Here is a 15,834-nt window from a genome sequence, read left to right on the forward strand (position 1 = left end):
TTCATTTCCCTGAGAACTTTTATTTTGCTGTACTCCAAGAAGAAACAATTTCCTTTTAAGAAAGATCATCCATGGGTTAGGGTATTCCACTTGTCAGTTTATGAAATTTAAATATGATATCATCACCTTTAGCATATTAAATTAAAAACAAGTCCAACTATTTCAACTGAGCTTGTTTTCAAAGATATATGCTCAGTTTTTAATTATACTTTCCACGGTAAAGTTAATGATATAGCCCTTAGAGAGTTCTAGGTTTAATAGTTAAATACTAGAATGAAACCTTTAATTCAATATTTAGTAAGTTAGTTTTGATGCTTTCTTGTTATAACAAGGCCTTTCAGTCAGTGCTGGTGCTGCATTTTTAAACATAAAGTCATTATCACTCATCATTAGAACAAGCTCCAGTTCTTGGAAATCTTGAAGCCTCGAGATGTCTTTGTCCTTAAAAAAGTAAACAGAAAAAATTAGAAGCAATGCCTAGAGTCATCACAAGACACACAGTACCAAAACATTTCACCATTTTTTTCATTATCATCTGCTTGCCTAGAACAGACATTATGTGCCTCTTTAAACTCTTTCAATTCTGCAGTTGTTCTCAGTTGAGATTTTTAATTATACTTGTCGTTAATTAAAGAAGTTTAAATTTTATTTTAATTGGAAAATCATAAATCTCTGGGAGTCTTGTTGGAATGCAACAATCTACAACAGTGGTTATCAATTTTTTCTTCAACAACCCCCTTTAAATACCTTTTGTGATCAGGGACCATGGCCACGGACCCCCAAAACAATCATAGACCTTCGCGGACCCCCTGTGACAACACTGCAGTCCCCCCAGGATAATCACTGATCTAGAAGATTAAATAATTAGAAAAGCATTGCTTGTTGCTTTCTTCTTTCGGTCCCTTCCTCATTTTGCAAGCCTGTGAACTAGTTTTTTTCCAATGTTTAGGACATATGGCAGCTTTTGTGATAAGCTTTAGGTTCTTTATAAATACAAAGATTGGGTTTTTAGGAATTTGCACTTAGATCCTCCCAAAATCAGTATGAAAAACTTAGTAGAATTTCTGTGAAGTTGTCAGCCAAATTAATTTGGAGTCAAACAAATGGCAAACTTAACCTATGGTATAAGTTTAATAGGAGTTCGAAAGAAATAAGTAAAGCAAGATTTTGGTGGTAAAGCATTAGAATGTAACTTTAAAAAGGATAGTTATGCAGATATGCGCTAGTTATCGTGAATGACTTTGGGCTCAGTTTCAGCTCTCTGAAATGTTGTTCTTACAAGTTACGAGCTTTATCTAGAAGTAGATGCTTGCAAAATCTAAAAAGAGCCATCTACTGTAAGCATCACAATGTATAATGATATTCCTGAAGGGCAACGTTTCTTTTAAAAGTGGCTACATTGTGTACAGCTTAAGTCTGCACTGAGTAATGGACAACACAGAACAAACATTATTCACATGACAATATTTCGCCCGTGTCTGCTAATTTTTCAACATCTGCACGTCAATCTGGGAATAATTGCTCAGAATTTTCATGCCCACAGGTTGCAGCATTTCGCATATCTTACAGAGTTCACTGAAAATAAAATAGAGTTTGAGCAGAGCCAAAGAATGTAATATTGATGCCTAACAAATCCACTCATAAAAAAGGAACGTTTAATGAGACTACATCCGAATGTTTCAGCTTTTAGTCACTTTTATGGGAGAATTCCATTTCTAGACTTTATAAACTGAGGTTCTATGTACATCACAGTCTTTTGGATAGTGATGTTTGGCATTATCGACCAAACATTATGAACTCCACAGTGACCAGTGATCATTAAGAGGGAAATTAGGTTTATGAGAAATCCATTACATTGGTTTAAATTAATCCATTTCTGTATGTCGAAATGCCTCACTATATGCAATTAATTAGGCAAACTTTTGACATACTGATTTGTTTCCCATGGCAGCAACTATGTATAAAACTCAACTTTGGGTTGTTTGTAATACAAAATGCAGTGTTATCTATTGTGAGACTGACAAAAAGACCAATAAGAGCAATCCCATACAACTAGTTCCTGACTTACAATGTTATTTAATGACCATTCATAGTCATGCCAGCTTCAGAACAGGTGGTTTGCCATCCATAAAAGCATTCAAAATTGGTGCTTCACAGCTTGCAACACTTCTAACCATTGCAAAATGTTGTGCCAGCCCCTCCTTTCGTCCCATAACCACATTTTGGGTGTTCGGCAACCTATTCACATTTAGGCCCAGTTATCAAGTGGCCTGGAGCCATGTGACTGTCATTTGCAATCTTCTCTGCCATCTTCAGTAAAATAATGGGGAAGCTGGCAGGGAAGATGTAAGCAGGGAAAATTGTAAATGGAGGATTTAAGGTTCATTCCCCTAGCACATTGAAGGATTAACACACCCCTCTGTGTAGGGAGGGGATACCTTCTCAGGCACTGGCGGAACAGAGCTCAAATCTGGTGAAAATTTATTTATTTATTTATTAAATTTGTATGCCGCCCCTCTCTGTAGACTCGGGGCGGCTCACAGCAGTGATAGAAACAATGTACAATACAAATTCTAATAATACGAAGTTAAAAACCCATAATTTAAAAAACATGCACACAACACATGCTAGCTAATGCCATTATTCTAGAAGACTCAGAATACTGGAGTTTATACCAGTTTCCCTTCTGGAGGTCCAGAGACGAGAGCACTCACTTAAAGCACTAGCAAAGGCCAGCATTCTGAGCCTTCCAGAACAATCACGTTTCACCAGCATTTTGCCAGATTTGAGGTCCATGCCCTCAGCAAGCTGAGATTTCCTAGCCCTCCATCCCAATGAAAGAACTGATCTTAAACCTGTCAAAAATGCCAGTGAATGTATTTACTCTGAAGGCTCAGAATTCTGGCATTCACTAGAAGGGAAAATGTCAAATATAGTTAGAAAAGCTCAGAAAATTGACGTTTCCTAGCATCTTCACCCTCATGAACTTTTCATGAGCCATGGTGGTGCAGTGGTTAGAGTTCAGTACAGTCAACTGACTGCAATTTGGCAGTTCAAATCTCAACAGGCTCAAGGTTGACTCAGCCTTCCATTCTTTTGAGGTGGGTAAAATGAGGACCCAGAACAAGTGTCCTGATGATACCTCACCCCATGCCATCGGATGATCTCACCCAGCGGCTTCATGTACTATTTACATCTGCATAAAGCCGCTGGGCGAGACCATCCGTCGGGTGGGGTGAGGTATCATCACTATGCTGATGATACCCAGTTATACATCTCCACCCCATGCCAATTCAGTGAAGTTGTGGATGTGATATGCCGGTGCCTGGAAGCTGTAAGGGTCTGGATGGGTGCCAACAGGCTCAAGCTCAACCCATACAAGACCGAGTGACTGTGGCCATTTCCTCCTAAGGACTATTCGATCTGTCTGTCCATTGTCCTGGGGGGAGAAACATTGACCGCCTCAGATAGGGTCCGCAAGTTGGGTGACCTCCTGGACCACCATCTCTCGGGTGTGGCCAGAGGGACCTTTGCCCAGGTTCACCTGGTATACCAACTGCGGCCCTATTTGGACCAGGAAGTTCTACGCACAGTTGCTCAGGCCCTCATCATCTCCCGTCTTGATTATTGGAACGCGCTCTACATGGGGCTACCCTTCAAGAGTGTTCAGAGACTCCAAATGCTCCAGAATGCACCCACGCAAGTTGTCATGGGTGCACCTCGGTACACCCATATAACACCTATACTCCGTGAATTGCACTGTCTCCCTATTAGTCTCCGGGCACAATTCAAGGTGTTGGTTATTACTTATAAAGGCCTATTTGGTTTAGGACCAGATTATCTACGGGACTGTCTCTTGCCATAAAACTCCCAGAAACCAATTAGAGCACACAGAGTAGCCCGCATCCAGGTCCCGTCAGCCAAGCAATGTAGATTGGCAGGACCTCAGGAGAGAGCCTTCTCTATTGCTGCCCCGGCTCTATGGACCTCCCCCCCCATCCCCCGATATCCATACTGCTCTCACCCTGCTGCCTTTTTCTAAGGCCACGAAGACCTGGCTATCCCAGCAAGCCTGGGGGTCCTAAATCAACAGCTACCTTGACCACCTGTATGAATATGATTCTGTATGAATGGTATGTACGTGTGTTGTTGAGTTGTTCTACCATAAGTTTTACTTAGGGTTTTAGAATTTAGATTGGTTTTTTCTTGACTTCTTTTTATTGTTGTTTGTAATTTTATATGGTAATTTTATATTGTTCTAAGCCACCCTGAGTCCTTTGGGATTGGGCGGCAGAGAAGTCTAAATAAATAAGTAAGTAAGTAAGTAAATAAGTAAATAAGTAAGTAAATAAGTAAGTAAATAAGTAAATAAACAAACACAAACAAACAAACAGTATGCTGACTCTAAACTGCCTAGAGAGGGCTAAAAAAGTGGTATATAAGTCTTAGTGCTATTGCTATTGCTATAATCACTCCCCTGTGGGCAGGGAGAGAGCCCAGACCTCTCAGGTGTGATTGAAGGCCTAGGTCCTCTCCCTCTCCAGCACGCCAGGGAGGCTGGGGCTCTCTCCTGCGCACTCTGTTTAACAACCTGCAGGGTCACTTAATGACTGCAACTGGGAGAGTCAGCATTGTGGTTGCTGAGCGAAGCAATCATGTAGCATCCTATTTAACAACCACTTCACTCAACAATCAAATTCTGGGCCCAACTGTGGTGGTAAGTGGAGGACCACCTACACTTACAGTATTGAAAAGATCTTAATATTATTGAAAAGATAATTAGAAAGAAAAAATAATTCAGAGAGATTTCCCTTCCTCACATAAAGGAGGAATCAGAGTGCTGTAACTGATTCATATATTCAGTCTCACACATATAATAATAATAATAATAATTTATTAGATTTGTATGCCCCCCCTCTCCGAAGACTCGGGGCGGCTCACAACATATACATTTATTTATTTATTTATTTTATTTATTTATTTATTTATTTATTTAATTTATTGGATTTGTATGCCACCCCTCTCCGTGGACTCGGGGCGGCTAACAACAGTGATAAAAACAGCATGTAGAAATCCAATTCTAAAACAGCTAAAAACTCTTGTTATAAAACCAATCATACATACAAACATACCATCCATAAAATTGTGAAGGCCTAGGGGGAAAGAGTATCTCAATCCCACCATGCCTGGTGGCAGAGGTGGGTTTTGAGGAGCTTACGAAAGGCAAGGAGGGTGGGGGCTATTTTAATCTCTGGGGGGAGTTTGTTCCAGAGGGCCGGGGCTGCCACAGGGAAGGCTCTTCCCCCGGATCCCGCCAAATGACATTGTTTAGTTGACGGGACCCAGAGAAGGCCCACTCTGTGGGACCTAACTGGTCGCTGGGATTCGTGCGGCAGAAGGCGGTCCCTGAGATAATCTGGCCCGGTTCCATGAAGGGCTTTATAGGTCATAACCAACACTTTGAATTGTGACCGGAAACTGATCAGCAACCAATGCAGACTGCGGAGTGTTGGTGTGACATGGGCATATTTAGGGAAATCCATGATTGCTCTCACAGCTGCATTCTGCACGATCTGAAGTTTCCGAACACATATATATATACTGTATATTCAATGTAGCCCTTAAATAGATAACAAAGGCTGCCAAATGAGATCCACTAAGTGAAATGCAGCCTTCCAGCTAGACGTTTTGGCTAGACTAGCCAAATGCTTCTAGGTTTGTGCAATCCTCTTGAGATTTCTAAAGCAAGGCAGTTGTGAAACACTAAACAGACCAAAATGCGTATCTGCTGGACTGGACCGCATTTGACTTAGAAAGTAATAAATTCCCCAAGCCACTCATAAATATCTCAAAATAAAACAAAGTACCTTTCTTAAGACTGTATTTGGAAGCTTCCTGATTTTCTCCACATGTTCGGGGTTAACGCCCAATTCACAGCAGCTTACCCTAAGCAGTTCTTGGTATGTCAATTCTTGTCGATCCAATTCAATTTCAATGAAGTCATTCTCCTTCAGGGTACGGTTTTGAATTCTCACCTTAAGTACCAGTTCTAATTAAAATACACATTTAGAAAGATTGTGGTTAGCAGACATGTAGCAGTTTTCTCACTCTGGATTCCATTTTACCAATTTGCCCTATTTATTCTGACAAGGGCATGCCAGTGAGATTCCCAAAACAATCCTACAGCATAGAAAACAGGCAGTGGGAATTTGCTACTCTCTTAATAAACCCTCCATCCCTCATTCTTGGGTTATGTTGTGGATCAGCAACATCTGAAAAAAAGTCATTTCTCTAATGGGGGCCGGGGTGGCATACCTGTAGTACAGATAGTCCTCAATTTAAGACACTTTGTTTCAGTGCTGTTACAACAGCACTGAAAAAGAGCAACTTATGACCATTTTTCACACAACCATTGGTCAACTGATCAAAATTTGGATGCTTGGCAACTGACTTATATTTATGACAGTTGAACTGTCCTGGGATCATGGCACCGGGCCAGTTTATCTCAGGGACTGCCTTCTGCCGCACGAATCCCAGCGACCAGTTAGGTCCCACAGTGGGCCTTCTCCGGGTCCCGTCAACTAAATAATGTTGGTTGGCGGGGCCTAGGGGAAGAACCTTCTCTGTGGCGGCCCCGACCCTCTGGAACCAACGCCCCCCAGAGATCAGAATAGCCCCCACCCTCCTTGCCTTTCATAAGCTCCTCAAAACCCACCTCTGCCGTCAGGCATGGGGGAATTAAGATAATCTTTCTCCCTAGGCTTCTACAATTTATGCATGGTATGTTTGTATGTATGATTGGTTTTATAACAAGGGTTTTTAGCTGTTGTAGTATTGGATTTTTACATTCTGTTTTTTGTCACTGTTGTTAGCCGCCCCGAGTCCACGGAGAGGGGCGGCATACAAATCCAATAAATAAATAAATGTGAACAGCTTTTGTGACTTTCTGACAAAGTCACAAATGGGGAAGCCAGATTCGCTTAACAACCATGTTACTCACTTAGCAACTACAATGATTTACTTAACAAAATGTGGGTAGAAAGGTCGTAAAATGGGGCAAAACTCACCTAACAAATGTCTCATTTAACTATATAAAATTTGGGCTCAGTTGCTAATCATTAAGTTGAGGACTACCTGTAATAACACCCATGGTGTAAAAACAAGCATTGGTGATAATGTCAAAGTAAATCTGATGCTTTCAGTTGGCCCAATTCATGGATTCACATTTGATGGCTTATCAAATGGGAGCGATGGGAGCCCACAACTCACCAAAGGAAATGTGGACCTTACAAGGATAGAGCCTGACAAGCATCACTGTGGGTGGGAATGGGGGTGAATCCTTCCTTTGATTGTTAGTCTAACTCTGTTCTTAATAGACGAAAGATGGCACTTCAGAAATGTGACTCCAATTTAAACAACAGTAATAAAACTGGTGAGCTTTGGTCTTTGGAGAAATGGAAAAATCACTGCAGTGAATCATTGGCACCTTGACAGTCTTCAATTGAGAAGTTGGCCATAAATGTTTTATTAAAAGCCCTGAAAATTGAGCTCCTGCAGAGGATGATAGCTATCTTAAACGAACAGCATTTAATACCAACACCTTATCTATCAAATACACAATAGTACAAGTGGTTATCTTCAATAACAAAAATAATGTCACGTTCGTGCTCAGATTTTAGAATGGGTTTCCCAAAGAGGTTTAATTTTAGCTCTAACTTTTTTCAGTACTAGCTGTTTTGGAGACTATAATTTTTGTAAAGAAACCTGGATTTTAATATTACATTTTTAAACATTTTTATTATTGTAAATCTTGTAGCATAATTGTAAAAAGAAAAGATAAGATATTTTATAGACTAAATCCAGTTTCCCCCCTTTGTCCCTGGCTACCTATCAGGAGCAGATTTTAGATTAAGGATATTTAAAAGCAGTAAGCTAGATTCCTTTTTTCCTTTCTGCTATGGGAACCAGTTCACATATAAATTGTTATGGTGCAGCAGTTAAAGTATCTGATTGTGACTGGGAAGGCCCAGGTTCAAATCACCCTTAGTGATGTACAGGGAGTAGACAAAACAATGGAAGCACTTTGCAGCTCTTCCGCGGAACACAGATTTGTGAAGCTCCCTTCGAACAGTTTTTGTGAAAACTGGGTTCTGTACATGTCTATTGAGCTCTGCAGCGATTTTAGGAGCTGTGGTCTTGCAATCTGCTCTAACAATTCGCTTTAGGGTCCGACGGTCTCTCTCAGACAACTTCGACTTTCGACCAGACCTGTGCTTGGCTGAGGACGTTTTCCCTTCTCTTTCAAAAGCAGTCATTACTTTTGAGACATGACCTCTTGAAATACCAAAAACATTCGGGCACTTTCTGTTACACTAGCGCCTGCCATTTGAGCACCAACAATTTCGCCTTTTTGAAAGTCTGAGAGGTTTGCCATTTCTAGAAGGTTATAACCAATATTCCTTAAATTTCTGTAAAAAAAAGGTAGTTTAAAAAAAACATATCAAGTAACAGAATTTAAAAAAACATTAAAGTATGTCATTTTGACTGATTTGAACATGTTCAAAAATTCTGATGCCAAAAAATCAAGTGTTTTCATTTTTTTGTCTACCCTCTGTATATTCAATGGATGACTTGGAGGTTAATCACTTCCTCTCAGTCCAACAATTGCTATAATAGGAATAAAATAAAGGGAGCTCCTCATAGTAGCTGCTATGATCTTTGTAGCAGGTAAATGAAAAAAAAAACTTCCAATAAATATAACCAAATTTATTTCTACCTTGTATCAGGAATGCATCCAGCAAAAATCACTGCTGCCATTTTTTTAAAAAAACAGGCATACATTGAAATGTCAAAAGCAATAACATACAGAAAATAACACCCCACAAATACACTCTGGTTAATTTGGGAGGTCCAGAACCAATTCTGATAAGTAGCCGAGGAGTGACACCTCATGCTAAAGGAAGATTAAAGTGGTAGGCAAAGTGTCTAAACAAATAATAATTTCGCAACATTAAGCAGCAGGTTTCCTGTGCACCAACCATGTATACGTTTCAAAGCAACCAGGCTAGTCTTGCAAAAACAATATAGATCCTCTTTGAAGAGAAGTACTTATTAATACTTACATGTGTTGTACAGCATTTCTTTTAAATGTTTCCCACAGTCCTCTTATATGGATAGAGCCGTGATGGCGAATCTCTGGCACGCATTGCCACAAGTGGCACACGGAGCCATATCAGTGGGTGTGTGAGTTCAGGTCCGGCGGCCACCTTATTTTCAGGCCTTCTGGGCCCACTGGGAGTCAGGAAATAGCCTGTTTCCAGCCTCCTGAGAGGGTGGGGAAGGGCCGTTTTTAGCTCTCCTCAAGCTCCAGAAACTTTCTAAGAGCCTGGAGAGGGAGAAAATGTCCTTCCTCACTCTACTGAAGGCCCTCCGGAGGCCAGAAATGACCTGTTTCCCAACTTGGAGTGTAGAAGGCCGTTTTCGCCCACCCCTGGCTTTTAGAGAGCAAAAAAATGGGCCTTCCGGTCCTACTGGAAGTTGGCAAGCGGGCCATTTTTTTTTGTCTCTGAAGGGCCCTGAGAGGTGGGGGGAGGCCATTTTCAAGCTGCCCAGGCTCCTAGAAAAGCTCTGAAGCCTGGGGAGAGCGAAAAACCAGTGTGCCATTGTGTGCTGGGAGTGGGAAAGTCATGTGCACATGTACGGGGGCTGCATGGAATTATGGGTGTGGGCACACATGCAAGCATAGTTCCCTCTAAGCTGAGCAGTGAGCAATCGCTCACTTAAAAATCATCATCAACTCAGAGTTTTCCAAACCTGCCCAGAAGCCGAGAGGGAAAGAGTGAGAGGGAAAGAGTGAGAGGGAAGGAGAGAGAGAGGAAGAGAGAGAAACAGATAGAAAAAAGAGAGGAAGGAAAAGAGAAAGAAAAAGAATGGGAGTAAAGAAGAGAGAAAGAAAATCAAAATCTAGTTTGAAACTAGCTCAACTATTTAAGTGGCCTTTTGATATTGATAGAGTTGCCCTATTATGAGCTCACTGTTATAGACACACAGTACAGTATTTTATTTTGAAATTCTCTGAGGCAAAACAGGGTTGTTTGTTTGTTTGTTTGTTTGTTTGTTTGTTTGTTTATTTATTATTTCTGTGCCCCCCAGTCCCGAAGGGACTGCCGCTCAGACACTATACTTTTCCACCCACCCACCCCAAAAAATTAGAGGGAACACTGCATGCAAGTGACACCCCCCCCCACACGCCCTTCCCCCCCTTTTGGCACACAAACCATCACTGGGATAGATCCAGAGGTGAGCTCCTCCCTCCTTCTATAGCACCAGTAGCAAACCGGTGGTGATGTCATGGAGCCAGTTCTATGTGTGCCAGTCCGTGAACACCACCATGTTTTGGGGCTTGCTATTTTTTGCTGGGTTTTACTTATGCGCAAGCAGAGAGGCTGAGTTTTCGATACTACGCATGTTCTGCCATTTTGTTTTCAGCATTTTGGCAGGGGCTATTTTTTGTTGCTGAGTTTCCGGCACTGCTCAATGTGCGCGCAGCCACACGGTACAGTAGGACGTGAACCTGGTGGGGTAAGTTAGAACCCACCCCTGGATAGATCTGCTTGTCTATCAAAAGAGATGTTCTGTAAATCTAAAGTAGCCATATCGCTCTGTGGACACACACACACACTTGAGCTAGTAGTATCACTGGAAAAAGATGTTCTGAGATGGAACCTGTGAAGGATTCCTGTGTACATTTAATATAACCCCTGAAAGAAAATCTGAATGACAGATTCTACTGATACATTGGCCTGTTCAGTGGGTTCTCAATCATGCAAACAAAACTCATGTACATAAGATTTTTTTTACTTGCTAAGCTCTTTCAAGCGTTATGCTGAATATACGCAACAATCAGAATTAGAAACTGTGCATCACAATCTTCTTGCCAGCCACGCACATTCAGATCAATGTATGAATATATGAATAATTTCAAAGTAAATGTTTTCTTACCATGTCACCAAAAAAAAAAGGAACCAGAAACTCTACTGGATTTTACTCAGTTACCTAAATATATATTTTCTTTCTTTCATATATCCTCTAAGTTCACTTTACCCTTATATATATTACTACCAGTGTTCCCTCTAATTTTTTTTTGGGGTGGGCGGAAAAGTATAGTGTCTGAGCGGCAGTCTCTTCGGGACTGGGTGGCACAGAAATAATAAATAAATAAATAAATAAATAAATAAATAAATAAATAAATAAATAAATAAATAAGCAAACAAACAAACAAAAAACCCACCCTGTTTTGCCTCAGAGAATTTCAAAATAAAATACTGTACTGGTCTATAACAGGGAGCTCATAATAGGGCAACTCTATCAATATCAAAATGCCACTTAAATAGTTGAGCTAGTTTCAAACTAGATTTTGATTTTCTTTCTCTCTTCCTTACTTCCATTCTTTTTCTTTCTCTTTTCCTTCCTCTCTCTTTTCTATCTGTTTCTCTCTTCCTCTCTCTCTCCTTCCCTCTCACTCTTTCCCTCTCGGCTTCTGGGCAGGTTTGGAAAACTCTGAGTTGATGATGATTTTTAAGTGAGCGATTGCTCACTGCTCAGCTTAGAGGGAACTATGATTACTACATGTCTATTTTTCTTCCTATGTATTTGTGTATTGGACAAATGAATAAATAAAAATAAAATTAAAAAAAGATCTTCTTACCCTGACTACAACAGGAGGCACAAAGCAGCAACAGTTCCAAATGAAGAAAGGGTGTTTTGTAGAGTTTTGTGTAAATTGTGATAATGATGCCTGTACTTAAATTGTCTGGAAATGGTACAATTTATCTACAGAAGAGTTACCTTGCATATTACTGAAGGGAATTGCTCCAGTGAAGATGAAGGGCTGAAATGTCGGGACAGCTCCTGGATAAGGGCCACTGGGTTGCTGGCTTTCTGGTTGTATAGATCCAGCTGGGGAACAATGTGTCCTGCTTGGAGGAACAGAGAGCTGATGAGCATGGCCATTCTGAACAACAGGCTCCAAGCATTCTTCGGCAATTGCCTTTGTCACGTCTCCATCACATCCTGCAGAAGCCTTTCCGTGTTGCAATACTGCTGGGCCAGATGTTTGCACTGGAGGCAAAGATACTGGAACTTCTAAATTGTTGTGTTTTTCTAAAGGAGGAGAAAGTCTTCCGTTCAAAGAGGAAGCTGAGGTGCTGGTGGTGCTGTTACTTATGGAGTTATACACATAAGGAAAAGGCGGGTTAGATAAATAATTTGGGATAATTGACAAGTCTTTCTTCACATCCAAAAGGTCATCATCATCTTCCACTACAGAAGAAAAAAAAGGTTTGGTTACAATATGTACATAGCCAAAAAGGTTACGATATAATCAAATCCTTTTGAGAAAATAGGTATTAAATATTCAGCACACATAACGTGTAATATGTATGTCGTGCAGGGCTTCATTTTCAGCAAATTAAAATTCAGCAGTCTGATTCTTTAAACATTTGAAAGGTTCAAATATAGGAAGTCCTTGACTTACGACCACAACTGTGCCCAAAATTTCCATTGCTAAGCAAGATAGTTAAGTGAATTTTGCCCCATTTTACAACTTTTCTTGCCACAATTATGTGAACTGCAGTTAACAACACCGTTGTTAAGTGAATCTGGTTTCCACGTTGACTTTGCTGATCAAAAGGTCACAAAAGGTGATCACCTCACCTCATCAGAAATACATATCAGTTGTCGAACATCCAAATTTTGATCATGTGGTAGTGGGGAGGCTACAACGGTCACAAGTTACTTTTTTCTGTGCCACTGTAACTTAGAAAAATCACTAAATGAATGATTGTAAGTTGAGGACTACCTGTAGCCACATTATTAATAATTCTAAGATCGCAAAATAAAAAGACCCCAAGAAACCACTTAGGGTTTCAATAGAGATTCAAACCAACTAATTTTCTATAATATATTAGACCTGTCAAATTATATTTTACCTCCCAGCATCTTCCTAATTTCCCTTTTGGATGTTAACTGGAGTGCTTTTTCTTCTTTAACAGTGAGAATGTCTTTATCTGCGCCAGCCTCTAGAAGGTATGCCACAACCTGTGCATGGTTTCGTTTACAGGCCCAGTGCAAGCAAGTCCTGTACAAGAAAAAGATAGACTTATTGAGAAGTTTTATTCAGGGAGAAAAGAGAAGGAGGACCACTTCCCTTCCACTAAGCAATTGTGTCACAATTTATACTGTATATCCTTATAGTGACACCTACTGGACAACCCTCAGAAAACAAAAAGACAGTGCTAGAAATATCATGCTTTAAGCTTAGATCTTCAAGTAGCAAGAATAATATATTTTAAGTTTACCAATATCTGAAGCACACTCCTCATTTTCATCCCACCCCCAAATGAAAATGTTTATTCACACTTCACCCCAGAACGTTTGTTTTTATCTTGACCAATCAAAGATGTGAAACTTTCATGTGTAAAGTTATAGTATTTTGCCAATAAGACTCACTCATTAATTGGTCAAGATGCAATTTTTTTTTCAGAACGGATATTTTCCTCATAGCAAATCAATCATTCACAGTTCAACAATCTCAGATTATGTCGGATAGCAAAATGTTATACTGCCAGGGGAAATTCCCTTTCCCAATTTAAATCCTCAATGTTTGAGTTAACTACTAATACATTTGTTGGTCTTACATCACAATATTTTAAAATAAAATGACTTTCTTTCAGCATTCTGTTTCCTTAATCTTTTTTCTAATAGTACAGTATTTGGATTTAGAGGTTCTTCTATGAAAACCAGTACCTTACCAGTGACTCAGATGCTACTTCAGCTAGAATAGTTTGGAAACAAAAAGACTAAAGATAATTACCATTTTTGTCAGTCTAATGCAACAATCCCTCCAACAACTTTGCTCCCTTTCAATCAGCTTCAGGAAAGAAAAATTATTCTAATGGAAAAAACCATCTGTGGGGCCCAGGACTGGATCATGGGTTCTTGGTGCTCTCTGAGCTTAGTCATCTTCTTGTAGATATTTCGTTATCCAACCAGGTAGTATCATCAGTTCTAGTATCTGTGAGGTTTGCATCCTGTTGATACAGTACAATAGTTGCCTTGTGGGTCCAATACTATTTTTATTGTTCGTAGTGTTATCCTTTTCATAGTTGGTAAATTGCACTCTAGCGGGTTGAGTGGTCAGGCACATTTTGATAAAAGTTGTTTGGGTATCCATTTTGTTGGAAGATTTGTTTGGGATACTTTTTTCTTTTGGTATTCTGGGGTGCTCCAATGCATTTGTATTCATTCTAATGTTCTTACATAGCTCCTCCTATAGGAAATTTGGCTGTTAACTTTGGTAATGGAGCATTTGGCTAGTGTGGATTGTTTTGTTTTGTTTTTTGTTGTTTTATAGCCTTGCATTTCTAATTTGCCCTTTTTCCCTCTGCTGATGACAATATCCAGAAAGAACACATTATTATTGTTTTCTTCTTCCCTTCTGAATTTTATTCCTCAGAAGATGTTACTGTTTCATGTTTCTTTTCCAGCTGTTCCTTTATAATATGGCAAAGGTGTTACCTACATACCAAATCCATACTTTTGGTTGCAGTGAGAGGGTGCTAGAGTTTCTAGATGCTACATTACAATCCCGGTTATACAAAGTCCTGAGAGTGGTGATTCCATGGGTGTTCATCTGATTTCTTGGTATATTTCTCTGTCATATTGAAATTAGTGAGGTTCATGATTCTAGATATTTAAATTTTTCTGTATTTGGCTGGGTCAGGTCTGTTGTGTAGTAGTGCTGCCAGGGATATTTTCCCTAATTCTGGATATATATGGTGTAAAAAGTGCTATGACATTAAAAATCTTAACTTCAATTTCTATTTTAAGTCTTTGATTTTCTGGAGGCACTCTAGTCAAGAATTAATAGATTATTAATTCTACTCTGCTCCCCATTGTAGGATGCCTATGCTCTTTAGTAAGTTCTTTGACTATGGCATATGTTAGGGAGCCTGGTAAGAATACAGCTGGGCAAAGAGATACATATGACTTGTGTATTTTTGTCTGTACATAAAAGAGTGAGAGTCTAGGTCCATTGCTTTTTTTCTGCTACTTTTGACATATGGCCTTTGAGGAAACTGTGAGCATCCTGCATCAAGCTAAATCCAAAATAAATAAACCATATTTACACATCATTCAAAAGAAACAATAAAATGGCTAAGAAAAATATTGGAACACATCACAGCCAATACCTACATAAGCAGAAATTAACACCAAACAAATAAGCAAGCAGAAAAGAATACTCTGATCAAAGAACTACCAAAACGAAAACCACACCTCCACCAAAACTGGCAGAGCAAGCTGTGTATAAACAGAGAGCAAACCCACACTCAGTTGCACAGATGATATTATCTAATTGGTTGATGAAACCTCAGCAAGCATACAATCAAGTTCAGAGAGCACAAGTAATTAGGCATGTTATATCTGCTTGATGTTGCTGGTGGAATGGAATCACTGAGCTGAGACTCAACAGAATGATCTTCTCTAATATCACCATGTTATCCTGAAAAATCATTTCTTTCTGAAAGCTATGCCACATATATTTAATTACCGTGAACAAAATTAAGATAATAGTGCTAAAGGTCAGCCAGGAAGTAAACTTGTTAGACAAATAGATAATTGAATGCAATTATGTCTGATCAAAACTTAATCATCTTTCTTGTTTACCATTACTATATTTAAAGGTGGTTTTTTTGTTATTCATCTAGAAAATTGTAAAATACAACCTTAGAACACTATATATGTTACAAATATAGAGCTATTGTTTCATAGCAA

The 15,834-nt window shown here is 39.6% G+C and overlaps 1 protein-coding gene across 1 annotated transcript in view; it reads right to left on the reverse strand.

Moving 5' to 3' along the window:
• Positions 1-15,834, reverse strand: part of ANKRD40 (ankyrin repeat domain 40) — a 21,864-nt gene continuing 6,030 nt past the window's right edge. Inside the window, exons 3-6 of the mRNA XM_070740026.1 lie at positions 12,990-13,138; positions 11,848-12,321; positions 5,868-6,049; positions 1-441 (exon numbers count right to left, since the gene is read on the reverse strand). Coding sequence (XP_070596127.1) covers positions 295-441; positions 5,868-6,049; positions 11,848-12,321; positions 12,990-13,138 — 952 coding nt within the window. The 3' untranslated portion in view covers positions 1-294. The remainder of the gene's footprint in view (positions 442-5,867; positions 6,050-11,847; positions 12,322-12,989; positions 13,139-15,834) is intronic.

This window comes from Erythrolamprus reginae, chromosome 2 (assembly GCF_031021105.1).
Source record: "Erythrolamprus reginae isolate rEryReg1 chromosome 2, rEryReg1.hap1, whole genome shotgun sequence".
Taxonomy (NCBI): domain Eukaryota; kingdom Metazoa; phylum Chordata; class Lepidosauria; order Squamata; family Dipsadidae; genus Erythrolamprus; species Erythrolamprus reginae.